Source organism: Zingiber officinale, chromosome 4A, assembly GCF_018446385.1.
Source record: "Zingiber officinale cultivar Zhangliang chromosome 4A, Zo_v1.1, whole genome shotgun sequence".
NCBI classification, from domain to species: Eukaryota; Viridiplantae; Streptophyta; class Magnoliopsida; order Zingiberales; family Zingiberaceae; genus Zingiber; species Zingiber officinale.
The window spans coordinates 134,552,086-134,569,698 of NC_055992.1; the positions used below are offsets into that span (position 1 = coordinate 134,552,086).

Below are 17,613 nucleotides of genomic sequence, written 5' to 3' on the forward strand. Positions count from 1 at the left end.
ATCGATTTCTGATCGGTCTGCAGACCGATCAGTAAACGTTCAGTAGCCACTGATCAATTCCTGATCGGTCGGCAGACCGATCAGGTATAAAGGTTTCACTGGATCGGTCTGCAGACCGATCCAGCTTCTTGACTCAGTCCGGGTCGAGCCCTCTCTGACTCCGCATGCCAAGTTTCCTTCTTGGACTTTTCAACACCAGATGTCCGATCACCCTTGATCCATCTGGATTTTCCCTTGCCCGGCTTCACTCACCAGGACTTGCACCTAGCTTCACTCACTAGGGTTTTCACCTGGCTTCACTCACCAGGACTTGCACCTAGCTTCACTCACTAGGGTTTTCACCTGGCTTCACTCACCAGGACTTTCCAACTGCTTCAATCAGGTCAACCTAGTCAACCTGGATTAGTAATTAATCTGAGTTAATTATCTGATACAAACTTAAATTAGTGTCAACAGCAAAACAACATCCAGGTCAGACTGTATCAACAATCTCCCCCTTTTTGTTGTTTGACAACACGATTTAAGTTTAGATCAGAAATGCTCATATACCCATAATTTTAGGGAAATCAGGATCCTCCCCCTAAGACGGATACACCACCAAGTCAAAGACGGGAATCCTCTCCCCTAAAATCAAGCTTTCATACATTTCTAAACTTAGGTATCCTCTCCCCCTTTGTCAAACACCGAAAAGGTGCAAATGAGGTGACAAAAACTAAAAGGGCTCCCCCTTAATCCATACTGCCTTCTTTTAACTGACCTAGAGTTCCCTCTAAGGTCACAATACGACAGTAAGAAAGACAAAAGATACAATCAAATCATGGCATAGGAACAGCATATTAAAAAAAAAAAAACATAGAAAATGAAGCATAATAAGGAGCAAGCAAATATAAAATCGAGTAGCATAAATATATGAGTAGCATCAGAAGTGCAAACATCCAGATCAAACTAACAAATAACATCCAAAATACATACAGACAAGGTGACACACAGACTATATCAATCAACGTCCTCAACATGAGGAGCATCATCATCATCGGCAGGAAGGGTGAAATCCTGAGGCAGCACGCTGGAGGATGAATAGCCTGGGTAAGACTGCGGAGGCGGGTAGCGTGCCATCCATCCGAGTAGCAACTGCTGTGTCACCACCTGATGACTGCGCATATCATCGAAGCGCTGGTCAATATGCCCGCGCAGGTCATCGTAGCGCCGGTCAATCCGTATGCGTAGTCCATCGAACTCAGCAGCCACCATCTCCTCGTGACGATCAAATCGGCTCTCCAACTCAGCGATCTGCCAGCGCAGGTCTGGATCTACCTCGCCAATGTCAGCAGGAGGAGCAGCAACAGGAGCAGCTGCAGCCTGTCGTGGTAACTCACCTAAAGCTCTCCCATCCTTCCACTGAACATCCCCATTTCGCCCTATGATTCCAGACTTGGAAAATGCCCGTTTCCCAAGTCGGCAATCCTGCCTGACCATTTTGATTATTCTACCCTTAGAGACATCAACCTGAAGGGTCTCAAGCCAATCAGTAATTATATGCCCATAAGGCATATAAATAGTGAAGCCGCTAGGCTGAGAATATGATATGATCGAGGAGTAGATGCTCGACATGATATCAAAATCGAGACGCCGACGCAAACCATAAAGCATAAGACAATGATATGATCGGATCTCAGATAATGGTTTAGATGTGATAGGTAGAAGGCAGTTCGTGACAATTTTAAAAAGAATGTAATCTTGAGGAGATAATCTCAAGGCTGCAAAAGTAGGGAAGTCAACATCTAGCTCATCTAGCCCTTGTCTAGGCTGTCTGAAGAAGTACTCATATATATCGTCAGGTGAGATATCAAACGGTGGAAGTAATTGTTCTGGTAAGTCAGGAAATATCGAAAAGACATCACCGGAACACCTCCGACAATTGAGATACTCAAAGAAAGATGAGATACTGAAATCAAGAGTCCGCTTAGCAACTCTTGTTTTAAAACCTTGATCATTAGTCTCATGAAGGTTATTATAGAACTCAGAGACCAAGTCATAGTTGATATCCCGTTCCAAGTAGACTAGTGAATCGAGTTTGTAGTATGCTATGATTTCGGACACTTGTGGGCAAAATTCATCCATGAATTTTCTATCCACGGACCTACAAGGGAGTAATTTGAATGTCCTTTGTTGAAAAGCTTGCTCAGACTGGCGGTTTGGGAATCTACTGGAACTAGCTGGTTGGGGTCGAGAGGGAGCAGCAGGAGCTTTGGATTTATCTTTGGACTAGGAAGTACCCTCTCCTACTGGTTTCTTCCTAAGGGGACACAATGGGGTAAAATGGGGCAATGAGTGAGCACCGGAGCCACCAACAAATAAGAACCGAGACAACAATAACAGAAGATCCAGTGAGAAATGAAAACACAATGCCAAGTTTAAGAGAGGTAAGAAGTTACCTTGGTGCCATTGAACTCACGGTTAGAGCTTCGGAGGGCTAGAACTGGACTAGTGTTCCGGCGTGCAAAGAGAAGAGAAAGGGTGAGCTGGTGGGAAGAGTCGGCTAGGGTTTCGTGTGAATGAGGGAAAGAAGGGATCGGGAGGTTTTAAGGGTTTAGATGGGTGTACAGTGAAGAAATGATTGGACGGTTGTCCGATCAGAAGGTATCAGAAGCCTCCTGATCGGTCCCTGGACCGATCCAGGATCATCCTGATCGGTCCACGGACCGATCAGGAGACGATCAGTACTCACTGATCGGTCCCCTTGACCGATCAGCAAGATTCCTGATCGGTCGGTAGACCGATCAGAGATTGATCAGTGACTTTTCTGCCGAATTGATCTGATCGGTCTCCGGACCAATCAGGGAACTCTCTGATCGGTCTGTAGACCGATCAGAAAGAGATCAGTAGCGGGCTCGAGCGTGCCAGGCTGACTTGATCGGTCCGTAGACCGATCAGTGTCTGATTTCTCCCGTAATTTCAGTAACTGAAAGTAGTAATTTCAGTAACTTGTGTTTGATAATTCGTGGGAGTTTCTCTAGGAAAACTCCCAAGTTCAGCACCTAGAACATGGAGGATCTACAAGCATAGCTCTTACCTAAAAGTTATGGTCTGAACATGTTTATAGCCCTAAAGTTTCAGATTCTCATCAAACAAAAACTCACACTAACTCCAAACATATGGAGTTCTGTCTTCTTGGTCCTTAAGAGTTCAAAACATATTTTTGCTAAACTCGTCTCTATGATCAGGTTCAAGTTTGTCAAAATATAGACAACTTGTCCTAATTTGCAATCAAGGCATGAAAGCTGAAATTCTTGATTCTTGTTATGTTTAGTTTCAAGTTTGTCAAAATATATCCAATTTATTATTATTTCCTTTAATAACCTATCGTTTTATCAATCAAAAGTCATGACATGAACCAAACAACAATACCAATCAACACATCACCCATCAACCATGATTAGAAAAATTTCTAGGCAAAAGTCCAACCAAGATTCCTTGGTTGGAATATATGAGTAGGATCTAGGAACCAAATACACATGAATTATGTAATGGTCTTCCCCATACTCAATTAATGTCTCTTCAACCTAATTATTCAAGGGATGCATGATACATTTTGAATAATTTGGTTGTTCCTAGCATCTCACCCCATTTCTAGCAAACAAAAATATTTTGTTAAACCTTATAGTTTGTGTGAGATGTTCCCAAGTTGCCCAAAATCATTCCCAATTTCTTTTGTCATTTTAATTTGTCCTTATTGATCATGATGAAGTCCTAAGGACCTAAGGAGCCAAACACATCCCCAACTCCCTCCTTAAATGACTAAATTCATTTTCCGGAAGGGGTCTGGTGAAAATGTCGGCTAGGTTTGACTTTGACTCCACATATGTGAGCACAATGTCACCCCTAGCTACGTGATCTCTAATGAAGTGATGACGCACTTCAATGTGCTTGGTCTTTGAATGATGGACTGGATTTTTAGTTAGGTTGATCGTGCTAATGTTGTCACATAGCACTTGTACACCCTTATAAGAAAGTCCATAATCCTCTAGGGTGTGTATCATCCACAACAACTGTGATACACTCTCTCCCATGGCAATATATTCGGCCTCGGTCGTGGAGAGAGCAACACAATGTTGCTTCCGACTTGACCAACTAACTAAAGATGAACCTAAAAATTGGCAACCCCCACTAGTGCTTTTCCGATCCAATTTGCACCCAGCATAGTCGGAATCGGTATAGCCTATCAAGTCAAAAGACTCTGTACGAGGGTACCATAGACCTACTCGAATTGTGCCCTTAAGGTATCTCAATATTCTCTTAACTGCAATTAAATGAGATTCCTTGGCACAGACTTGATATCTAGCGCACATGCCCACAGCAAAAAGTATGTCTGGTCGACTAGCTGTGAGATATAGAAGACTACCAATCATGCTTCTATATTGCGTTAGATCAATTGGTTTTCCACTCTCATCATTGTCAAGGCGAGTGCTTGTCGCCATTGGAGTGGACACTTCCTTAGAGTCACTCATATTGAATTTTCTAAGCATCTCTTGAGTGTATTTTGCCTGATGGACATAAATTCCATCTCGAGTTTGTTTGATATCAAGTCCAAGGAAGAATGTCAATTCTCCTACTAGACTCATCTCAAACTCACTTTCCATGTGAGAAATAAATTCATTCAAATAGCCCTTGTTATTTGAGCCACAAATTATGTCATCGACATATACTTGGGCTACAAAAATATTTTCACCATCTCTTCGCAGAAATAGTGTTGGGTCTATTTGGCCTCTCACAAAACCCTTTTCTAGTAAATATGTTGACAACCTTTCGTACCAAGCTCGTGGTGCTTGTTTAAGCCCATAAAGTGCTTTCTTGAGCTTGTATACGTGGTTTGGAGCTTCGGCACTCACAAACCCCGGTGGTTGTTCAACATATACCTCTTCTTTAATGAAACCATTTAAGAAGGCAGATTTAACATCCATTTGATAGAGTTTGAAACCTCTATGTGCAGCAAAAGCTAGCATCAAACGAATGGACTCTAATCGTGCCACGGGAGCATAAGTCTCATCATAATCGAGACCTTCGACTTGACTATAGCCCTTGGCTACAAGTCTTGCCTTGTTTCTTACAACTTCTCCCTTTTGATTTAACTTATTTTTGAAGACCCATTTAGTTCCAATAATGGTGGTCTTTTTCGGTCTAGGAACCAAGTCCCACACTTGGCTCCTTTCAAATTGACCTAATTCGTCTTGCATAGCTATGATCCAATCAGGATCGTGCAATGCCTCATCAACTAATTTTGGTTCAATCTCTGAAATCAATGCAACTTCATTAGACTCATTTCTAAAGAATGATCTAGTCCTAACCCCTTGTTGGATGTCTCCCACAATTTGGTCTTGGGGATGACTAGAGGCTATCCTAGATTGTCTTGGTGTTGATGGTGCCTCATGAATGGTCTCACTAGGCACAGGCAAGGACTCAATATCTGGCAAAGGATCAGATTGAGTTCTTTGTTGCCTTTGCTCATCAACATCAAAGTCAACTTCGACTCGTTCTTCATTTTGATCATTCAAACTTAGATTTCTAAGTTCAAATTGAATTTCTCCTACATCCCTTGGTTGATCATTTAAGTTAGGGATTTCTTCAAAGGCTACATCAGAGGACTCTTCAATCAATTTGGTCCTATTGTTGTAGACTCGATAGGCTTTGCTGGTAAGAGAATACTCGACTAGTATCCCTTGATCAGCCTTAGCCGTGAACTTCCCAAGATGGTCCTTGGTGTTCAAAATAAACACCTTACAACCAAACACCCTAAGATGTTTAATTGTAGGTGGTTTCCCAAACCAAAGTTCATGGGGAGTCTTTCCTAAAAACCTATGTATTAAAACTCGATTTTGCACATAGCAAGCTGTATTCACAGCTTCAGCCCATAAGTAGCTCGGTAGTGAGTACTCATTGAGCATGCTTCGTGCAGCCTCTTGTAAGACTCGGTTCTTTCTCTCCACAACCCCATTTTGCTGTGGGGTCCTCGGAGTAGAGAACTCATGCCTATATCCCTTTTCTTGACAAAACTCTAAAAACCTATGATTTTGAAATTCCCCACCATGATCACTTCTAATGGTTTTAATTGTTGTCGATTTTTCATTTTCAGTTCTTCTACAAAAGGAAATAAAAATATCTATAGTTTGGTCCTTATGTTTCAAAAAGAAAGTCCATGTGTATCTAGTAAAATCATCAACGATTACCAAGCAATATCTACTTCCATTCAATGATATTACACTACTGCAATCAAATAGGTCCATGTGCAATAAATCTAAAGCAGTAGATGTACTTACAATGCTTTTACCTTTATGAACACCTTTTGTTTGCTTACCCTTTTGACATGCATCACATAGTTTGGTCTTGTGGTACTTGATGCTGGGTAAGTCTCGCACTAATCCTTGGTTGGCCAACTTCCGGATGTTCTTCATATTGACATGTGCCAACCTTCTATGCCATAGCCAAGACTCTTCTTCTTTTGACATGAAACACTTAATCAAAGTATTAGTAGCACTTTTAAACGATACTTGATAAATATTATCAACCCTTGTGCCTACTAGTACCGTGTTAAGTGTGTCAATGTGTTTAACCAAACATTAACTTGAATGAAATTCAATTGTGTAACCCGTATCACACAATTGACTGACACTTAGGAGATTAAAAGTCATCCCCTTGACTAGAAGAACATTCTTGATGTGGAGACATTCGGATATATGAATGTCTCCAACCCCTATAACCTTAAGACTACCATTATTGCCAAAAGACACATTACCTCTATTTTTATTTTGTATGGTAGAGAATAGTGACTTGTCCCCTGTCATGTGCTTGGAGCATCCACTATCAACAAACCAAGTTGATAGACGCTCCCCCTCGACCAATGCCTACAAGACACGAAAGACGGATGTTTTAGGTACCCAAATTCTGGGACCTAATGCATCTACAATGAGAGACTTAGGCACCCATGCCTTAGTCACCTTCTTCCTAGTCTCATGAACCCTAGAAACATGTGTTCTATGAAATTGGGTTCTTGACACTAAAGAAATAAAGCTAGACTCCTTAGGTTGGTATCCTAATCCAGCCTTGTTGTAAACCGCCCTTTGGGCATTTAGAATCATGTCTAAGGTCTTAGAGCTGGTTGAGAATTTCTCAAGCATTTTCTTGAGCTTCTCAATTTCACCCTTCAAGGTTTTGTTTTCATCCTCTAGGGCCTCTTGATAAAGGTCATCGACCTCATCTTCCCTAAGGGCCCTTAATTTCTCTATTTCATCTTTTAGCAGTTTAGTTTCTGTTTTTGATTTTTTAAGGGAAGTAGACAAATGTGCAATTGTTTTATAACACTTTTCTAAATGGGGAGATGTTACCTCTTCATCATCCGAAGATGATGAAGTCGCGGCTGAAGAGCTTGAGTCCTCACTCTCGGACTCGGACTCCTCTCTTGCCATGAGGGCTAACTGCCGTGTACTCTTCTCCCTCTTCTCTTCCTCAGATGAACTTGAAGAAGACTCATCCCATGTAGCTTTTAGAGCCTTCTTCTTCTTGACTCTTTCCTCCTTCTTTTTGGCTCGTTCCTCCTTCCTTTTTAATTTCGGACACTCGCTCCGATAGTGTCCCTTTTTGCTGCACTCATAACATGTAACATTAGTTTTGTCAATATTTTGTTCACTAGGTTTACCTTTCCCTTTGTATCTTCTGCTCCTTCTCATGATTCTTCTCACGAAGTTGGCCATCTCGCTTGATGATGATTCACCTTCATCATCGGACTCGGAGGAGGATGAAGATGAAACAATTTCTTTCTCCTTCTTCTTTTCTTTCTTCCTTCTTCCCTCCTTGCTCTTTTCTTCTGCAACCAAAGCAATACCTTTCTCTTTTTGCCCTTTGTTAGCAAGTTCATGTAATTCCATTTCACAAAAAAATTCATCTAACTTAACAATGGAAAGATCCTTGGATACCTTGTAGGCATCCACCATAGATGACCACAAGGCATTCCTAGGAAAAGCTTTTAGAGCATACCTTACGAGGTCACGGTTTTCTACTCGTTCATCCACCGAATGGAGACCATTGATGATCTCCTTGAACCTTCCATGTATCTCACTTACAGTTTCATTTTCCTTCATGACAAGGTTCTGTAGTTGGTTTAGGAACAAATCCCTCTTGGCGATCCGAGAGTCTCGAGTCCCTTCTTGGAGCTCGATGAGCTTGTTCCATAGATCCTTCGCACTTGTGAAAGGACCAACCTTGACAAGTTGATCCTTGGCTATCCCACATTGCAAAGTGACAACCGCCTTGGCATCGGCTTGTCCCTTGCGAGTTTGCTCGGTTGACCATCTCGATGAGTCAAGTTCCTTACCTTCTTCATCCTTTGGAGGTGAGAATCCCTCCTTGACGGAGAACCACATGGAGATATCGGTCTTGAGGTAATACTCCATGCGGCTTTTCCAGTATTGAAAATCTGCTCCATCGAAATAAGGTGGACGGTTGGTGCTGAGTCCCTCCTTCATGGCCATTGTTTAGCTCTTTGGGTTGTTAAGCCGTAATGAAGAGCACCAGGCTCTGATACCACTTGTTGGGATCTTAGATGGCTAGAGGGGGGTGAATAGCCTCTTTGAAAAACACTAAACAGAAATTTCTTCAAGAACTTTGTTAGCACAGCACAGCGGAAGTAGAAAAACTAAAACGAAAGAAAACAAACACACAGCAGACACAAGGATATACGAGGTTCGGGGATAACTTGCCCCTACTCCTCGGCGTGTCCGTAAGGAGGACGACTCCTTGATCTTTCGGTAGATCACACCCCGGACAAGATCCGGCTAAAGATGTCTCCTTCTCGGTGGAGAAACCTCTCAACAAAGTCTCAGATGATTATAGATTTAAGCACAAGACTTACAGTGGCTGAGAAAGATATTAAGATGAGCTTACAGCCACGCGGAGAAGAGAACAGAGCAGAGAGCGCACAATCAACCTTCTCAGCAAAGAGCTCACAGCTTCACCAACTGGCTTTCTCGAAGGCTTGATCACAAAAGACAGAGAATTCAGAATACCCTTTCTGAACTCCTCTTCTTCCTTCTTATGTCTCTCTGCTTCACTGGCTCGAATCACCGCCGTCTGCAGAATCGCTGCTGCCAGCCAGGCGTAGCCAATCACACCTCCTCCTCTTCTGATTCTATGAACCCATGCCAATGGAAATCACTGGCGTCTCTGGATACGAACCAATAGCTAGAGGTCAAACTGAGCAGCCCAATCGTAATCAGATTTCGTCAGTGAACGTTGATGCCTCAAATGCATCTGTTGCAGCAAATTACAGTGAAAAGGGTACTTGTCTCCTTCTCTTAATGAAGCTTAATTTGAATCCAAACATGAGAATGTGACCTGCAACCTGCAAGCTAGAAAGACTCACAGCAAATGGTTAAAAACAGATAGGTGAATACAAATACGGCAATCAAAAAAAGTGCATGCAAAGCAAACAATACCGTGGGTCGGTCTGCAGACCGAACCACGCTTTCTGGATCATCGCTGCGGACCGATCAGGAACTAATCTGATCGGTCCCCGGACCGATCAGGCGTCGCTCTTTCCGAAGGTGCGCAGCTTCTGATCGGTGCACTAATCTGATCGGTCCCCAGACCGATCAGATGTCGCTCGTCCCAGTGCTTAAAGCCTCCTGATCGGTCTCCAGACCGATCAATAAAATCTCAGTAGGCTACTGATTGATTTCTGATCGGTCCGCAGACCGATCAGTAAAATCACAGTGGGCTACTGATCGATTTCTGATCGGTCTGCAGACCGATCAGTAAACGTTCAGTAGCCACTGATCAATTCCTGATCGGTCGGCAGACCGATCAGGTATAAAGGTTTCACTGGATTGGTCTGCAGACCGATCCAGCTTCTTGACTCAGTCCGGGTCGAGCCCTCTCTGACTCCGCATGCCAAGTTTCCTTCTTGGACTTTTCAACACCAGATGTCCGATCACCCTTGATCCATCTGGATTTTCCCTTGCCCGGCTTCACTCACCAGGACTTGCACCTAGCTTCACTCACTAGGGTTTTCACCTGGCTTCACTCACCAGGACTTGCACCTAGCTTCACTCACTAGGGTTTTCACCTGGCTTCACTCACCAGGACTTGCACCTAGCTTCACTCACTAGGGTTTTCACCTGGCTTCACTCACCAGGACTTTCCAACTGCTTCAATCAGGTCAACCTAGTCAACCTGGATTAGTAATTAATCTGAGTTAATTATCTGATACAAACTTAAATCAGTGTCAACAGTAAAACAACATCCAGGTCAGACTGTATCAACAATACTTACTTGTATTGGTGCCAAATAAACTAAGTATAATAGCGTCCTTGAGTAGAAGGTTCTTACCTATATCAATCGATTGGTTAAATCGATAGTGAGATGATATAGGGAACACTACTCTAAATCATTCCTAGTCGAGTATTAACATTCAGGGACAATGTTAATACAATAAGACTAGCATGTAGGTCAACTCGATGACTTGATCTCACAAGTCATGGATATTGAGATATCAAGTTGACACATGGGTATGCATTGGAGAATTATACTGAATGACCCGCCATGAGAAAGTATCATGGATCGTTATATGAGTGTCATATACTTTCTCATGTGGCTATTAGTATGACTATTAGTCCTTAGACCTGAAGTCATCATGGTTCCCTACATAAGGAGTTATGTATTTTGGTTTCGTCAAACGTCACCCGTAACTGGGTGGACTATAAAGGTGATTACTGGGTATGTAACAAATTATACAGAGGGATGTGAGTGATGTAGATGGGATCTATCCCTCCTATATGATGGGAGTGACATCGATATTTTTGATAGAGTGAGACCACGAAGTGCATGGCCATGCCCAAATGAGTCAATATGAGATATTGAGCTCATTTGATCGAGTGAGTCTACTTGGAGTTCAAGATTTAGATTGATTAGAGGATGACACGGTCTATGCCTCACATTGATCAATCTAGATGTCTAGGATAGAAGGACACTTGTCATATATTGTGAGGAGTCACAATTAGTAGTCACAAGGTGATGTTGTATCTCAACATTCTTGTAACTTGGGTAGTAATGATGTGTTACTAGATACCGCTCATTACTTATGCTCCTAAATGAGTTTAGGGTCATTGCCAACGTTACAAGAACCTATAAGGTCACACACTAATGACAATTAGATGGAGATTAGGTTCATATGATAAACCAAGAGGATTAGATTCATGTGATGAATCAAATTGGATTAAGAGTAATCCTAATTGGGCTAATTGAGTTGGACTCAAGTTGATTCATGTGTTCAATGAGTCTAATTTAGATTATGACTCATTGAATCAATTTAATTAAATGAATTAGATTCATTATATTAAATTGGCTTGAATTAAATGGTTGGATTAGATCAACCATGAGAGAGATTAAGTCAAGTTTGACTTGACTTGAGAGGAAGAGGAAGAGTCAAGTTTGACTTGACTTTATGCCACATCATTTGTGACTTGGCATTAAGTGGACCAATGATGTTACTCCACATCATCATGGTGTGCCACCTCATGGAGGTTACAAGTCTCCTTTACATTTAATGTGGTCGGCCACATTAAATGAGTGGGAGTTACTCATGTGGCCGACCACTCAAGGAGATGACTGGGAATGAATTTTTCATTCATGTGCATTCACTTCATCTTCTTCATCAAGCTCTCCCTCTCCCTCTCTTCCTCTACCATTGCCGAGACCCTTTGGAGTGCTAGCACACTCTAAGGCTCTCCCTCCATTGAGTTGTTCGTGTGGATACGTATAGAGAGTTGTCTACGTTGACAACTTCGAGATCCGGCGAACCGTTGGACGAGCGGGATTGCGAAGGGCATCGCATCAAGAGTAACTTTCTAAACATGTAGATCTAAGTGTAGATCTAGGTAAGAAACTCGTACTCGTAGTTTTTCAAAAAAATTTCTTCGCACAGATCCTTTAGCTAGGGAGTTTTGGGGTTTTCGCGATGTGAAAAAGTGGTTTTCGCGGCCCGAAAAACCTAACACTTAGGTAGGTAATCTAGGTAAATTTTATTTATGCTAACTTGCCATGATTATTTGCCCATCATATGCCATGACATCATATTTTCCATTCATGTTTTATTATGAAAAATATAAAAATATCATGTCATGTCATATATACATCATGTAGTTATAGTTTTTTTTTACAATCATTTATATTGATGTATGCCATTACACATCATGCATTAATTTTAATCCCTTGCAATTAAGGATAATGACATTTACTAGCAAGTAACATCCTAGGTGGATGCTCATAATCCCAAATTGCCTAGGTAGATATGCATGATCCCTAGTTTAGGGCAAAACCAAACTTTACATCTCACAAAGACCTATAAGGTGACTTGTATGTATTTTAGTACATATTAGATACAAGTGATATGTTAGGATGATGAAAAAAACTCAAGATGTTGACTTAGTGCATTCCTTTGAGTTTTAAGTTCATCAAAACACATAGTTATGTGTGTTCCAATCATTGGGAAAGCTAATGTATAAGTCATGTGCATTGATCCCAAAGAATATGGTTGGATATTAGTTTTGAAAATCATTTAAAAATGTTTTTGGGGAACCTTGATGAAGCCTATCTTTTGATAGTAATCATCATTGAAAAGTTAAACACAAATTAGAAGAAAACATTGAAGTTTTTATAAGTTTTCAGGTTTGCGCCAATCTTTGAAAATATGAAGTATTTTCATAAAAAACTATTTTTCAATGATAGTATATACCCTAAATAATGTCTACACCAATTTTCATGATTTTTAGATTTTTGTAGAATATTTGGGGAGTTTCTGAAATTGACTGAAATAGAATTTCAGAAACTCAGTGCTCCAATCGATCACCCGATCGATTGGAGGCCTCAATCGATCGGGTGATCGATTGAGAGGGGTTTTCTCGAGAGAAGAAGCTCGCTAGATCGATCATTTAATCGATTCAAACACCCTGAATCGATCCATGGATCGATTGAGCAGGGTTCAATCGATAGGGAACCAACCTCAATCGATTGAGAATGCTGATTTTGGCTAGGAAACCTTAATTTCAGCATTTTAAATCATTTTTAGTCTAAGTAACCATTTCTCACCCCTTGAAATGCATTTGTATATACTTAGGGGGAGTTTTCATGATGAAAACAAGGATGGATTGGTTAAGAGAGACTAAGTAGAAGTTTATGTTGAGGTTTGGTTTCAATATTGAGTTTTTTGAACCATCTAAACTTCTGAATTTGGGTTCCTAAAGATTTAGGGATTCCAAGTTATTGTTGGTGCAATGACAAAAGTTACGAGCGTGTCTTCAGGGGGAGTTACTCTTTATGGACATGAAAATTTATTTTGTATACACCTTGGAAGGTGGTCAACCTTCTTCAGTATAAATGCTGAAGGTTGAGCATTTAAACACAATGGAGAGTGGATATCTTCATTGTTTAGTGGTAAATGCTCGAGGATGAGCATTAGATACAAATAAAGGGTATGAGACTTTCATATCGTGTTGAACACAACAAGTGGAGTTGTGACCAACGGTGAGTAACTCTTCAGGGGGAGAGTTTTTTATGTGTGCCAATAAGGGGAGAATGTGTGGTTTAAGTTAGGCCTTCATTACCTAAAGAGGGAGTTTGCCCTCTAGGAAAGGGGGAGAATGAAGGAACCCTCATTCATATATTGGCACATGAAGAACGTTGAGGCTATGAGACTAGCCTAACTTAAAGGTATTGTCAAAAATCAAAAAGGGGGAGATTGTTGGTGCAATATCCTTTAGGTCAATGTTTACTAAGCTTGAGTTGGCTCAAGCTTGAGTCTTGTTGTTTGGGTTTTGATGTTTGACAATACATGGAGACTGACAAAACGTGGAGATTGCAGGTGCAATCGTCTGACTGGGGAGATTGCTGGAGCAATTCCCCTCTGATCAGGGTTTGACCAGATTGGTAGGAGAAAAAGTCAAGTAGGTCAAGGTTGACCGGATACTTGACTGGGAATTCCTAGTGAGTGAAACCAGGCGGTTGGGAAATCTTGGTGAGTGAGCCAGGTGAAAGACCTAGTGAGTGAAGCTAGGCAGTTGGAAAATCCTGATAAGTGAAGCCAGGTGAAAGACCTAGTGAGTGAAGCTAGACAGTATGAAAATCCTAGTAAGTGAAGCTAGGTGAAAGTCCTAGTGAGTGAAGCCAGGTAGATGGGAAGTCTTAGTGAGTGAAGCTAGGCAGAAGTTAAAGTGCTGGTGAGTAAAACCAGGCACGGGAAATCCAGGTGGATCAAGGCGGATCGGACACCTGGTGTTGGTAAGTCCAACTGGGTCAAGGTTGACTAGACACTTGGCACGAGAAGAAAAAGTCCAAGTGGTTCAAAGGGATTGACCAGACACTTGGTGAGGAAATCCTAGCAGGTCGAGGGTGACCGAATGCTAGGCATGGTGTCCCAATAGGTCATGATTGATCGGATGTTGGGTTGTTAAGGGACTTAGGACTTGATTAGGACAAATCAAGTTGAGTCAATCTATCACCTGATCGATTGACTCATGCCCAATCGATCGGGTGATAGATTGGGTGAGTCCCGCGGCAAAACTTCCTCCTAATCGATCAACTGAACGATTGGAAAGGAATCGTTGATGCACAGAAGCACTCCCAATCGATCAACCGAACGATTGGGAGCCTCCAATCGATCGGGTGATCGATTGGGAAGCTGAGAATCACGAACAGAAGCTGGGAATCATGCGAGAAGCTGTGAATCGATCATGCAATAGATTCAAGTGATTTCTAGAGAGCACAGAGGCGCTCTGGACCGATCGACTTATCGATCTGAAGCCTCCCCAATCAATTGAGAGCTATTCAATCGATTGAAATCTGATCGTTGCACAAGTTATAGCCGTTGGCGAGCGTTTTTCTGGGTGTTCTTCTTCGACTTTCTTCTCCATGCGACAACAACGATTTTCTAGGGTTTCCCTTCACACTCACAGCCAGTTCTTGAAGCTTCTTGGAGCAATGTGTTTGTTGCACTTCCAAGGTCAAGAGGCATCCCAAACAAGAGGAGAAGCTAGCTAGGGCTCATTGTATAAGATCTTGTAAGATTTACTTGTACTTGCTTCTTCTTTACTTCTTATTTGTTGTGTGAGTTTGTAAAGACTTCTCCGCCTTCGGTAGTTACCGTAAAGGAGGGTTTTAACTTAGCATGGAGTGTGTGTCGCGTGTGGATCCTTGGATTAGTCACCTCTTCTTGAGGTGGATACCAAGTAAATCCTTGTGTTAGCGTTATATTTTTGTTTCTTGTGTTTTCCGCTACATATCATCACCAAGAAGCAAGAAAGGACGAGTGCGACGAGCTATTCAACCCCCTCTAGCTATATTTCGACCCTAATGCTCGCATGATACTGGTTTTCCAATGTCGTCGAGAGGGAGGACGAGGCTTGTTTGGATATTATTCACATCTCGACTTGTGTCTTGAGGTGGTACTCCATTCAACTCTTCCAGTAGCCGAAGTCTTCACCGGAGAAGAGGGTAGGGCGTGCAGTGCTATACCCTTCTTGATGGGTCATTTATTGAATAAATCTAGCACACAACAAAAACAAGTAGATTTGTCCCAAGGTTTGGTCTTGGATTAACAGTGATGGAGAAAAATAAAATAGTATTTCATTAATTTCGAGAAAAAAAAATTAAATTACTATAATTAAGTTTTGCACTTATAATTCTGCGATTTGTAAAGTTTTTCTAAAATATAGTGATTTTTCAATGAAAACAATCAACGATCGTAAAACTTGGAGTAGGAGTCGTCATAGACTCTGAACCAAGTAAAAGTTGGTCTTGTTGACATTGTTTCTCTTTTCTTTCTTTCCGTTACGTTATTCTTTATTTTTAAAAAAGTGTAAATAAACCATGAGTGTTATTCATCCTTTGTCCTCTAGCACACATCGATCATAAGTGCTAGACTATGAAAAGTTGAATTTTTACCTCCCCGTACACCAAAACAAAAAAGTGGATGATGCTCCACTCGTTAGATAAAAAGTCACTGAGAAGGTTTTAAAACTGGAGGATCAGTTTTAAAATCTTTTACAATGCCACAAAAATAAAACAAAATTTTAAATCTTTTTTCATCAGTTGAATATGAAAATGGAAGGTAAGGATAACGATAAACACTAAGTGAAATATAAAAAATTAAACATATTACAAGATTAGAATTAAGTTAAAGTAGATTTATATAAAATAATTTATGTTATAGTCAATATAGTTTCATTAAAGCTACGTGGGAGATCATAAATATTTAAACAAAAAAAATTAAAAAACTATTATCTCGAGATGACGACGTACTCTATCCGTAACCATAATATTTTTTAATAATGATGACACACTATCTTCATTATCGCTACGAGGAGGAGGATGACGTTGAAGGATACTAAGATGAACGGAATCATCTTTTACTTTATAAATAATAATTATTTATTATATTTGAATAACTATCCACGCTATTCCAATTAGAGATGGTCTCAAAAATTTTAATTAAATCTTCTCGTCCAAAATCACGAATATTAGCCAATAATATTGTTTCATATTAATTAATTAATTAGATTCCATGCCTTGTATTAATTTTATTTTTTCAATCGATATGTGTTATTGCCTGTTAGATTTCTTTAATTAATTGTTTTTCTTTCGTTATTTTTTCAACGCAATTTAACTTTTAAAAATACTAATAAAAGAGCAGAGAAAGTAGATAATTAATTAAGCTGATCGACGACGGAAACCAACTTAACAGTAGGTACGTACAACATAAAAACATAAAAACGAGGCCACGTACCATGCATGGTTAGTCACCATGGCCATCTTCCTGTTTTATTTAATAGCTAGCGATCCATGCATGGTTAACTTACGACAGTGGTGAAGCCAACTAATGTTTAGTCACCATGGCCATCTTCCTGTTCCTGGGTTCATCCTCAGGGATAGTCCATATAGGAACACTGTAGATGACGACGTGGCCGTCGGGCTGCAGGACGAGGATGGAGCCGGGGATGGTGTTGAACTCGTTATCCATGTTACCGTTTTCGTTGAAGATGCGGAAGTTGCCGTCGGTATCGAAGAAGGCGTAGCAGCTTCGGCCGTTGCCTTGGAAGGACCACACTTCATTGCCGTTGTCTTTGAGGACGAGCATGCAGTGGTCCTGCATGATGAATTCATAGGTCCCTTCGGTGAGGGATTCGCCGGGGAACAGCTTGTCGCCGCGTAAGAGAACGTTGTTGTTGGCCATGGCGGAAGGCAGGAGGAGTCCGAGGAGGACAGCAGCAGCAGAGAGCGTGACAAGGGCAGCCATGGTTAAGCTAGCTACGGATATATCACTCACTAATTCACTCAAGTGATCGCTTGTTTAGAGTATCATGCCACTCCCATCTATTTATAGATATATGAGGATATATAGGAGGAGGTAAATTTACGTTACTTGAAACTCAAGAAGCAATGCTAATTAATGGGGAAAAAATTAGTTTCAAGAATCATTAATTGCATACAAATTCATAGTATATGGTAGCATTCAGTTTCCTTTACTAGAATCGAATTATTCATATCGAGTGATTGTGCTGTCGATAATCAAAG

The 17,613-nt window shown here is 41.1% G+C and overlaps 1 protein-coding gene across 1 annotated transcript; it reads right to left on the reverse strand.

Annotated features, from left to right (window-relative positions):
- Positions 1–16,915: 16,915 nt before the first annotated feature.
- On the reverse strand, positions 16,916–17,335 carry LOC121972811 (mannose-specific lectin-like). The gene has a single exon (XM_042524437.1). The coding sequence runs from the start codon at positions 17,333–17,335 to the stop codon at positions 16,916–16,918; it is 420 nt and encodes a 139-aa protein (XP_042380371.1).
- Between the last annotated feature and the right edge of the window lie 278 nt (positions 17,336–17,613).